We start from the raw sequence: 12,618 nt of genomic DNA, 5'->3' as shown, positions 1-12,618 counted from the left end.
ACCAATGGGCAGCAGTGGCCGACAACCTGGGGCAGAGGCCTACGATCAGCATGGCCAGATCAGATGACAGGGTTCAGTTGATTGAAGTAGTGAGGGTCAAAGGTTTACAGGCTCTGGGAGCGGATGACTTTTAAGTCGTCTCTCAACAGGTGGAGCATCTTTGATATTTCCTGATTGGTTGAGAGAAGGAGAAATGAATTACCCAATCAGTTATGTTGAAGCTTATTCTATTCTCGTCTATCTATCTTTCTAATTTTTTAGAATCCAATGACTGCCACACTTTCACATATAGATCCTGTTCTGTATAAGCGTGCTTCACTTACCAAAAAGCAATATAATATATTGTCACTTATGGTGCAAGTAAATAATGATAATCATTATTAACTCACACTCAAGTCAAACAACCATTTTACTTCATGTAGAGTGCATTTTTGTCTCCATTGATTGGAGACAAAAAGATTGGCAAACAATGATAGTTGGAAAATTATATATTTTGCCCCCACTCATTAAGTCTAATTAGCATCTTTACTTGGTTTCAATTACTTGCCACGGGGTTTATTTAAAGTTCTGAAATAGTCAAGGCCAAGGCATAAATCTGGTTTAAGTATGAAGGCAATCACCTTGTATCTAATTTACAATTACATCCATTCTTCCAGATAATGACAAATGTCCCTGAAGCTCTTGCAAGTGGTTCTTCACAATTTCCTTACCTATTTTTACAGTGTTCTTGTCTAAACCGAATGTTTTTCTGAGGTTAATGTGACCTCTAGAAACAAATAATGCCATGGTTGGATACTCTCAAGAACCCAAGGTTTTGGTTCATGTCAGGAAGCTGATTTGGGGCCATAAAACATACTAAGGTGAGCTACAGTTACTTCTTGAAGTGAAAGAGAATTAAAAAATGATTTCAGCATGGCTCTTATGTCTTATGGTTCCTATGTAAAATATATGCATGGCAGTTGTATCTGGAATATGTACACTGAATTACTGCTGCTGAGTGACCATATCAAATATTTATAAATATTTAGGGTGTGAACCTCTCAAATGAAATATAATTTTCAAGCTTACAATGAGACATCACATAGATGGTGGTTCTCCTCAATGACTGGGGTTGCCATGGAAACATGGTAGGTAAAGAAAACTAGGGTTGGGCTGCGGGGTAGTGGGCAGTGAGAGAAGTATGCTGATATAGATTCATATCATGTTGAGGTCACAGGTTTAGATCTCATTACATCTTATTATGATGTCTGATTAGACAGGTGGGCTGGTCAAACAGTCTTCTATGGGAAAGGGAAGGAACCAATCTTGATGTGATAATGGAAATTCAACAAACATGGTGATGATGGACTGTTGATGACTCATAGCAGCCAGTCTCATTATGGCTAGTATCAACTTATCTTCATAATCACCATAGTATTAATCAGTTTTGTAATGATGTATCAGTCACTTTATCTAACAGTCAGAGGGACGCAAATATGCCATACCATAACTAGAGAACATCACCAATAGAAATTGTCTGAGGTTATAAGTTCAGGTCTAGAGGGTTTTAATACTGATAAACCCACATAGCTTGGCCTACATGGCTTTTGCAGTTCAATGTATTACCTCTCCCTTCTCCATTAAGGAGTGCGGAGAAGCTTAACACTGACTTTTGCTGTGCCAGCTATAAAACTCTTGTTTTCCTACTTTGTCATGCAATGATCTTACTGCCATTGTAATATTACATGAAAATCTTTTGTTTGTAGACTGAATGCATTATCAGTATGTTTTATTGTTATCACGTCTTCATCACATCTGTCATCTTATTCTCGCTTAGTATATCACATTTCCTCTCCTCACAGGCAGAAAATCCCCACATGCAGGGGTAGACTGCAAACACCACTATCATGTGTGTGTTTATGTGTGTGTGTGTGTGTGTGTGTGTGTGTGTGTGTGGTGTGCACGCATACTTTTGCAGGGGAGACTGAAGAATATTCTGTGACGTCCCAGGAGCAGACCCAGCAAGAAACAACAGAGAAAACGAGGAGGAACAAGTGTAATGATTGCTGAATCTCCCTCAGGTAAGTGTTGTGGGTGGGAAACCATATGGTGAATCCACTGCTGTCTATTCAGTGGAGACGATAACACATTATATAGAGGTAAATTAAGGTTAGAGAATAGAAGATAAACGAATCTCCTTAGATCAATGTAAAATTTGTCTTGAATACGCTATGTGCCGAGTCATTTGCCCTATTATTAGACGGGTCATATCCTCAAACGTCCTTCAGCCTAAAATACTGTGGCGACAGGAAACCAAGGTGAGAATCTGAAGAGTTCAACATTAAGAATCTAACTGTCTGTGCTGTCTCTTGGAGCAGATGGGGGCTATCTGGATGCAAAGACTGGGTCACGGTGTGAATTAATGGTGCAATAAGGGACAGCCAATTAAGCAGGCCCATGCAAACTAGGCCAAAGTAAGGTCGAAGGTCCAGAAGAGCCCCTAAAAATGCTAAGAAGTGAAAACAAATGCTGGAGAGTTTGAAGTGGACATCAAATAGCCTACAACTGGCAAAAGTAGGACCGCATTTCCTACCAATTCTTTGAAACAATAGTTAAAAGGGAGGAGTATTATCAATGTGCATGAGCAGTATGGCTCTTAATGCTTAGCCACACACTTAGCTGTAAAATAGCTTCTATCAGACCTCGATCACATCATTCAACCTGTCTTGTGGTAGAAACGGCTGTCACTCTGACACACGGCAGCCAAGAGAGTCACTCGCTCCCCAGCTGTTTCTGTACAATATTCCCTCTGAAAGGCAAGTTCAAAAAGAGAAGGCAGTGTGCTTTACTCAGCTTTGAACCATCAGCTATTGCATTGCCACTCCGGCCCAGTAGAGAGAGAATTTCTCCAACATCGGCAACATAAAGATGCTTTGAAAACACCATTCCTTATTGTCTTATCCAAATATAGCTAATGTGTAATGTATGACTCACTGCAGAGTCGCTTTCAGCAGTGATAATAATTGGTAAGTAGAATCCTACTGTGCACTAGTGTCTATGGAGAAACGCAATCCTTTTCAAGTCGAAAAATATGAGCTGAAGAGATGGTTTGGTACTGAGTGTATGTCCAGGTCCTATAAACCAGCTTAGCCCTGTTGACGAGGTCCACTATGATCAGGTAGTAATGCTTTCATTCAACTCCGTACATCATGGATTATGTTGAAAAAACAATCATTGGATAATTTATTTTTAAAGAAAAAAATGTAACGACCATTTCAACTCTTTAATATTTCCAGTAACTACATTAGCATGTAGACGATCCTATCAGTTTTGCCTATATGCACTGTTGTTAAATACTAATTACAGCCTAAACACAACATTGGTCCCACATATTTCCCTATAGAGATTTATTTAAAATATTGCTTTCAAATATTTATGTGACTAACACTTGGCATAAAATTATAGCAGAATATTAGTTTTCATTATTATGACAAAATCTGCAGGATCAACCTTGGATTTTAGACTAAGTTATTGTGACTACCATACCTTGCTATTCCCAAGTAATATACAAGTCCCAATTTTTCATGCAATATGACACTACACAACAACAGGTTTTCTCATTATTCTGGGAGATTTTGAGCAATGGTCAGACCGCACAAGTCAAATCACTAAATACCACTTGTCATTGCCAAGCATTAGCCTCTGTTGGTATGCAAATAAAAGAAGTCCATATCCATTACAACGCATTTCTAGATGATTCTCTGGATGAATAATCAAATTTCTATTTTTCAAGTTGTTCTAGGCAAGACCCATTATTTTACAACAAATTAAATACAAAATGAAGCAAAAACCACCGCAACCAAAACTCAAACCAAAACTGCTTATGATTTCCATCATCATATCATCTCCAGTGGGGACACAGTTAATCCCCCCACCTGGACTTGTCAGATGAAGGAATTAGGACTGCTCTCGTGGCCAGCAGCCAGCTGATGGTGAATTGGATGGGTAATGTGCTGCAAGATGGTGAATTTGAACACACACATGAATCAGCGCATCATCGCAGTGTGCATCAAAAAAAGCGGAGGGAAAGTCTGAGTGTCAGCCTGTTAATGTCTCAAACACGTTTTCTAATGATTTGAACGTGCTAGTGTCCCAGCACAATGTTTACTCACATAAGCAAAAGTATAGGTTGCCTAAATCACATGTGCATTCAACTTTATTTGGCGTATTGCAAACTTGCAGACAGAGATGGTTTGGCTGCATCAGGTATGACTGTTTTGTCATTCTTGACCATTTGATAAGGTGTCATGATGACAACATCCAACAAGAAAAAATTACCTCAAGACATGGAGGTGGCAATTCAGCACTAACCACCATTATCATTCCCCTTACATCTGAAAGAACATCTTGTTGCTACAACATCCTGTCTGGTTAGTCGCCAAAGACGTAATCAGAAAGGTCTAGAGTCAAACTAGAGTGGAACAAAGGTAAAATTCAAAATCATGCAATTATTAAACTTGCAAGTGCAAAAAAACAAATGCAAAAAAGAATGTGATCCGAAGCATAGAGTCAGCATACATTTGCAACTTGTATCATTTTATTATTGTTTTCATTTATATTTTCTTTAGCACGAATGGGAGTAGAACAATACAAACAGGAAGTTCTGAACAAAGGTATTGTACATCAAAAAGGGTTCTGTATTGTTCATTGGGGTTCTCCTACAAAGACAAGAGGAAGAACCCCTAAAGGTGTTTGGCTGCACTTTTTTTATTCAGAGTGAAGGTGCAGAGTGGGAGAGTCAAGAGCAGACTGGAGGATCTACTGTAGACTGATGATGTAGTGCTGCTCTCCAACGGGCTGTTGTGCATCAGTGTGTGCACATTAGGAACTATCACTCTATATCGGATCTGTCATTAGATATAACTATACGTGATAATGTGTTTATTACAGAAAAATCAAATAGTTTGTGTTTCTACAAGTCCAGTCTCTTCGTTTACAGACAGTAGCCTACAATTGCGCACCTAAATGTTTTATGATGAATCATTTAATTGCCAAACACTTCCCAGCTTTAGCAGCTAAATATCTAATTGTTTTTAATCGTTTATTCTTCATAATAACAAGAGGCAATTTAAACTCAATGCTATTAGGCTATATGGCGCATTTTAGGGTATTTTACACGCGGATGATAATTTTCATATCATGCCTAACCAAATCAGTTGTTTATAGTCTTCACCAGCAAACGATTTCATGACGCTTGTAGACTGAAAGCAAACCCGAAGGAGTTTCACAATACTATCATTTCGTTTATGACACAATCTGAAAAACAAACATCGAACTTATTGGTTCCATTTGCTGTTATGATGCACGAGCCAATGCGTTTTTGTATTAGCTATGTAATTTCCATAAAAAATGAATAGTAGGCTAACAGTCCGATGGCAAATGGTTTGATGATAAAGTAAACTACAGGTCAAGTTCAACTGCTGTTGCAATTTAGGCTACATGCTTTGTAACATGTCAGTCCGTCAAACATTGGTGACTATTGTGAGTTTGTGAGTTGCCTTGTGAGATTTAAGTGGAATAAAGTGAAGTGTTTTTTCCAGAGGTTGTAACCACAACACTTATCTGCCGCACGACTGATCGTAATAAATAGGCGAATGATTTTAATGGGTGATGATGAGGTTGTGGGAAACATGATCAAATTTAAATGTAGCACGATTACAATAATTACAAATATGTCAAGTTATACATTTATGTTGTAGCCTCGTCTACTGCCAGGAGAATGCAGATAGACTGTGTAATTTCTATGAAATTACTCCAATATAGGCTACATATGAAGATATAACGTGCAAGAACATAATGCTGGGTTAAAATCCAACTCAAAAGGGGTTCATTTCTTACCTGGTTGTAACTGTATAGATGTATCTGGCTTGATATATGTGCAGGTCTCCGCGTAAAAATGTGAGGGCTTCTTTTCCACACGCTGTGGGAAAATATATTAGCATATACAAACAATTTGAAATTTGCTTAGGCAGTGTAGAAAGAGCGCTTCACGTGATGAGCCGAGTCCAGATGAGGTTAACTTTGAACATGTTTGCCACGCAGAGGTCGGGATCTGTCCGTGGTTCTGAACTGTTGTTCACATTGGCATGAAGTCTGACAAACTCCTCTTTCTTAGCGCTTTGCAAGTTATAGTTCTGCCTGCCAACTACCTTGTCCATAGGCTCACGCACCGGAGCAATATAACGCCCAAGTGCTCAAATGTCCATATGCATCGATATTACTGGTGCTCGAAAAACTCCTATGTTATTGCCAGTTAGATTGAGAGACAGGTGAATCTAAATTAAATTGCAGTTATAAAATTCGTGCAGCACATTTCCTATTTTAGACGCGTCTCTCCGGAAAGTTCATCAAATCAACTTCAAAACGAGAGGTCTTGAGAAATCCTATTGTCAGATCAGACACATGCAGCCACTCTCTCCAGCACCGCTGCTATTTGTGCAATGAGCCGACGCTCTGCTCTCGTCTTGCAGTAACCTGACTGCGCTTCACAGCTTTGCCTTGCAAGGCAACGTGGTGAGTTACAGTAATGAAATTAAAGTAACTCAAAAATTCTACTATTTTACTTCACTTACAAAAAAAGTATGTGCTATTTGACATTGCATAGTGATGCGCCCTGAAGGTGGTTGCATTAATCAAAACCTCAAATTCTTTTTTTCCAACCTCTCACAGGTCTTTTCAGGAACTTGCTCATGCAGAGTAGACCTATATTCCCTGTGGACCTGGGCTGGGATGGTGTCAGTCTGTTTAACTTCTGTCGGTAGGCTAATGCATGATAAGCTTAAAAAACAAATGTGAAATAGCTTTCCAATTGTATGGAGCGCTCTCTCGTTTTCAAGCTAAATTTAGAAAGACTCTATAATAAGGAGCATCATCAACTTTCTGCTACCCGCTATGATACGTCAAGACGGCTCTCAGGCGACATCATAGCGTACCCAATGGCACAAATGTGTGAAAGATTCATTCACCTCATTAAAACAGAATCACGCTCCATTTTGGTGACATTAGACTTCACAAATTGTGGCAAGTGGCACCGGTTTGTTTTTTCACTTAACAGGTGACACTGAGGGAACGTCCCACAGAGATTTCGCATAACAAGCACAGAGTTCCTTGGATCTGCATTTCAACCATATTTGGGTATAGGCTATTCTAGGTTGGATGAAATGCAGATAGACCAGTCTGTCTCCATGTTAATGATATCAGACTGTCGGGTTGATCACTTTCTCCATGCTACAAAAAGGTAATCGTTTTTGGTATTCTCTGGCCAAAAGAAAAAATCGTGTTGATTCAGCCTATTAACTGTTAAAGGGTTGCGGTGTACAACTTCAAAGTAATGTCTCAGCGGTAATTAAGGTTAACTCTATACCACTCCATGTTATTCCGTGGTAATGCATTACATAGACAGACCACTTTAGCACTTAGGTTTTTGTTTTTTTTATCCTCAGTGATTTACACTCCAACTCCAGAAAACAGTATTACATCAGCAACATTCCTGTTGCATAATTAGTCAGGAGGGGTGTGTGCAGAAATGAAATGCCCCTCTATTGCGTTTGTTTTTTTGTTTCCAACCGAACAGGCCTTCCCTGCACAACCAATTAAGATTAAATCCGGAAAGGAGGACAGGAAGCAACATGTGACACAAAGATCACTCCATCTGAATTAAACTTAATTTCTCACCCATCTCTGTCACATTCAGATACTTACAGGCAACCCCCCAACACACACACAAACACACGCACACACACACACAAACACACACACACACCTCTCTCTCACCCAGGCAAACAAACACAAATACACACACTTTTTCCCCTCACTGTTTTCCAATGTTTCATTTTCGGACTAACAATAGCTAGTTAGGGGGAGAGGAAAGAAGAACTTTTCCTGTGTACAGTGGCAATTAAAATGACGAGCAGGTCCTGCTTGTTGCATAATTCCCTCAGCTAACACAAAGGGACCAATTTTCTCCTGAAATAGAATTGTAGTTTACATTACAATAGTAGGGGGCATGTGGGCGGAATACAGAGTTTAGATAGGAACATGTCAATTAATGCCGACTGAAATTACAGAGAACAGAAACAGTGTTCCTAGCCGGTGTCCAGCAGTCTAAAAGAAACACCACAGAAATAAATTAACCACAAAGATTGTAGTTCCCCCCTTTTTTTTAATGATCAAATCATTATTTTGTCATTTGTCCATTAATCTGGGATCATCATAATGATTCGATCATCAAAAAAAGGAGGAACTTTCTTTCTGTGGTGTTTCTCTTTTAGCTGATATGGATAAGTATGGGACCATACAGTATACTCCTATTGAAAACATTCTATTCACCCACTCATTCATCAGGCAATATTGGTTAATTTCTTGTTAGGCCATTGTCTGGTAAGCAGTTTGAGTTGCCAATATCAGTACCTAACCTCAGCCACAGAGAGGCAGTAGACAAGTCTCCTCTGGTCAGGGTGTGTCGCCTCACCTCAGTGTCGTCAGGTAACCACAACTACCACAAACCACAAATCCTGTAACTGGGAGGTCCCAGGTTCAACCTCCCATAATCCCTTGCTTAAGTGTCCTGGAACAAGACACTTGAAGCTCTACCAGCTCCACAGGTGCTGTTATGTGGTTGGCCCTGTGCTTTTTACAAACGGGCCCTCTGGGATCAATACGATGCCCCAATGATGATGCATAGCCTTATAAAACAAATTCCTGTTAAGCATCAATTAAGTTTCCTTCCCCCACCCCCACTTATAAACTGTGTGTGTGCAAAAAAAAATGTGACAGTTAATAAATCATTCACAGATCAGCACAAATTTGGCAACTTCTGGGTGAACGCAAGAAACAGGGAAGGATATAGCATATGAGTGGTTTCATGGTGTAATTATACACAGAGAGAAAGCATCCCAGGGCTGCTCCTGTGCTCTTCATGCTCATCTATTTCATTTACCTTCATCCTCTTGGGAATCACCCTGATCTTGAGAGTAATTATTAGCATTTAGATTAAAAATGTAAACACACGCTATAGATCATTTTATTTGTAGAATGTCTGTTGGATTAAAGTCTCTGCTCCTTGTAGGTCTTTAAGGCAACTATAAACTAAATTAATGAATGGGTGAAGCTGCAAGACAGACAGCTCAGCTTTTTTTTTTCTTATTCCCATGTTCCAGCGGAGTAAAAACATACTGTATACTCCAGTGGTTCTCAACGTGGGGTCCGGGGACCACCAGGGGTCCTTGAGGGGGCTCCAGGGGGTCCCCAGCAAATTGATGAATTGTTAAACTTCACCATTATTTCATTTACAAGAAGTTAACACAATTAGAGAACGTAGAAGAATGACTACTTTGATCGTAGTTTCACTGTTATCTCTCTACCTACAATACAGATAGTCATGGAATTATGGACAAAATCATATCTGACAATAAAAATATTTGGGTCCGAGAGATAAAATCTCATCAAATGGGGGTCCATGGCCTTAATGTGGACTAAATTAGGGGTCCTTGATATGAAAAAGGTTGAGAATCACTGGTATAGTCGATAGTACAGTTGTCAACGAAATCACTTCAATGAGTATTTTACGCAGCAAAAGATCACCTTGAACGGCATTATTACCACTCCAGAATGAAGCAAAGAATGTCTGAAAATACACACAGCTCAGACACAGAGACAAAAACCAACTGCAGCATATAGACGTTAACAATGTATATCTTCCTTGTCTGGGTGAGTAAACAAGAGCTTCAATCAGAGCGGGTAGTTGTGGCATTGTGAAGCTGAACAAATACACCTACACAAAATGTCTCGACTTTTCTGAGCAGAAATACGACTGTTTTCATCCTGGAGGAAATTTAGAATGGGTGAAACAACGGTGTAAGCAGTGGGATTTGTGATTGATAATCTTTTAACGATGCTGCGGGAGGGATATTCATGCATTTCAGTTTCTCCCTCTAAGAATAGGAAACAACAACAACAACAACAACAAAAAAACGATAGTTCACCCATGGGTATGTCTTCAGCCTCTTGCAGTGCTGTCATTGCTTTGTATTGTCAAAAGTCGGCTTAAAAACAAGGCGGGGAAGACGTCAGGCTGCGGCTATGATGTTAGAGCAAATCATAACTCAAAGAAATGCAAATATATAAATGTTACAGTAACAGTTGTTCAGTATTGCATGTTGATGATTGGGTATGGCATTGATTTGTCTGATGACAGTGTAATGACAGAGTCTAATTTAAGCATAAAGTGTTTCTTACAGTCATAGCAAACGCACACTTCTCTGTCTACACTGATCTTGAGAATTATAAATATACATGCTTGAGCTCAGAATATACAAAGGCTATTGCTACTTGTATATATGGTCTGCCTCTCACATAATTACAAACATGTTCATCCCTTTGTGATGTCTGCACCCTCCAACTGAGTGTGGCTTGCTGTGAGAAGCCTGGTGTAATCCTGTGTGTGTCAGAAGATAAAGGATATGGATATGACTGTACATACATTATAAGCTGTGGGTCACCAGGTGGTCTTTCAGGCTGCAGCTGCCATATTTATTTCACAGAGAGTGAGAGAAGAGAGAACAAAAAAAGAGAACAGGTGAGAGAGAAATTAGCCTGTGTAAAGAGAAGGCAGATGGGAGAAAGGTTGAGGAAAGTAGCAAAACAGAAAAAAAGAGAGGTGGGAGGGGGGAAATGACTGTGTGAGGAAAATTGGAGAATTGTAGGATGCAGATATAGAGATTGTGAATGCAAGGTAGTCACAGAGCTTTGCTTTCTATCATAGCTAAATGAATATTAATGGTCAGCCCACCTGTCTTGTCATCTTGCTCCCTGACTGGTCATGGCAGCAGGCAGCACACTCACTATAATCATGTTTTCTGGGCAGGAAGACTGCCGGGCAGAAAGGAATTGCACATTCATTCAGACAATCAAGACTTTGCTCTTTGGTACTGGAATAAAAGCTTTACATCAAAACGTGTGCATCAGTAGCAAAGCTATACCAATAAAATGCCTGGTCAAAAATACACATTATGTTAACAGTCATAACTAGGCGCACGAATATTCACTGAAACACAACATGAATTTTTGAAAAACAGCACCGATCACTGTGTGATGTCTATGTGTTTATGCAAATTTAGATACCCAATGTCAATTTTCAATTAACGGAATTAAGGCCCCCTGTAAACAATTTAGTAAGTATCACTGAAACTACCATCTGTAATTCCCTGTTTGCTTGTGCGATAATCCTTTAACACTGTTAAAAACACTGGCTGTGGTTCACACACACACACACACACACACACATGAATACAGCAAGGATCATTCTCAAACATCTCGATCATTCTCAAACAGCTATACAATAATTTTAACTAGAGAGATAAAACATGAACAGTGAACAACAATCAAGTAAAAATCTTTGACCATATACAAATACTCAACTCAGTCATTCTGTATCATTTTCACAATAACATAACTTATGTAAAAAAAAATCTTTTCAAGAAATTCAGGTTACCGAAAACATTTCCGTAGATTTCAAGTGGGCTATTTTCTGTCAGTACAAACCTGGCCAACGTTGACACTGTCCCTTTAAAAAATACACACAGTGTGATTAAAAGATCAACACCAAACATGGGTGAATATTTCCCCTAAGATATGAACAGATATTGGAATTCTTTCTTTTCATTTGCACCGCTCAACCCTCAGAGCTTCAGTCCTTTATTTTCTTTATTTCTTCAACTGTGCCTCACTTTGTTCACTCCTCCCCCCCGACCGCAACCCCCCACTCTTGACTGGCCATGTCCAGGCTCTTCTGGTCGGAGGCTCCATGGTTCTGCTCCTGTCCCGTTCCCTGCTGTCCATCACTGAGCTCCCAGTCCAGCTGCTTCGATGCGGACGCTGCGGAGCTTCCCTCTCCGTAATCCACACCCCCTTCATCGGGGGAAAGCACCGAGTGGACGGAGGACGGGGCCCGGGACGTCTCTCTGCTGTCTGACAGGAGAATCCCGCTCCCTGAGCTGTATTCACTGTTAGAGTCTGTGCTTGAAGCGGCGACAAAGCAAAAGGGACAGACGGAGAGATGGTGAGAACACTTTTACAAACAGAGACCACGTGAGAATTGAATCAAAATCCACATTGTTGTATTTGAACTGAACTGTGGCTTCGGATGAGATATTTCCACATTCACAATTCTTACTCTAGTTAACTCCAAACTCACATGAATCCTCTGTGAATCATAAGCATGGAGGCAAATATCTGAATCTTCTTCCTGACAATTTAGCTTCAAATAAAAATTTGACATTTCACACCACAATGTAACCCAAAGTGCTTTACAAACATGGTTACATACAGTTCAAGGCCATGATAAAGAAAGCCAATAACATAAACCAAATAGCCAACATCATAAAAGAAGAGGAAAAGTAATGTTTAAAGAGAGTAAAAAGTATAAAATATCTTCACCAGTCTCTTGGCACAAAGTAACCCCAGACATGCATTTAACCAGCAGTAAAGGCCGAGTAAAAAAACTGAGCAATGTAAATTAAAGGTAACCGGTGCTGGACTGTCTCTAAAGATAACATTGTCCAGTTAGCTTCGATAACAAAC

At 39.7% G+C, this 12,618-nt stretch overlaps 1 protein-coding gene across 1 annotated transcript in view; it reads right to left on the bottom strand.

The window, feature by feature from the left end:
- Nucleotides 1-11,465: 11,465 nt before the first annotated feature.
- The window catches only part of tex264b (testis expressed 264, ER-phagy receptor b), a 37,073-nt gene continuing 35,920 nt past the window's right edge, over nt 11,466-12,618 (bottom strand). Inside the window, exon 4 of the mRNA XM_071895175.2 lies at nt 11,466-12,051. Within this exon, the coding sequence (XP_071751276.2) occupies nt 11,771-12,051 (281 nt within the window). The 3' untranslated portion in view covers nt 11,466-11,770. The remainder of the gene's footprint in view (nt 12,052-12,618) is intronic.

The sequence above is a fragment of the Centroberyx gerrardi genome, chromosome 5 (assembly GCF_048128805.1).
Source record: "Centroberyx gerrardi isolate f3 chromosome 5, fCenGer3.hap1.cur.20231027, whole genome shotgun sequence".
NCBI lineage: Eukaryota > Metazoa > Chordata > Actinopteri > Beryciformes > Berycidae > Centroberyx > Centroberyx gerrardi.
This window is presented reverse-complemented; position numbering and strand designations above follow the sequence as displayed.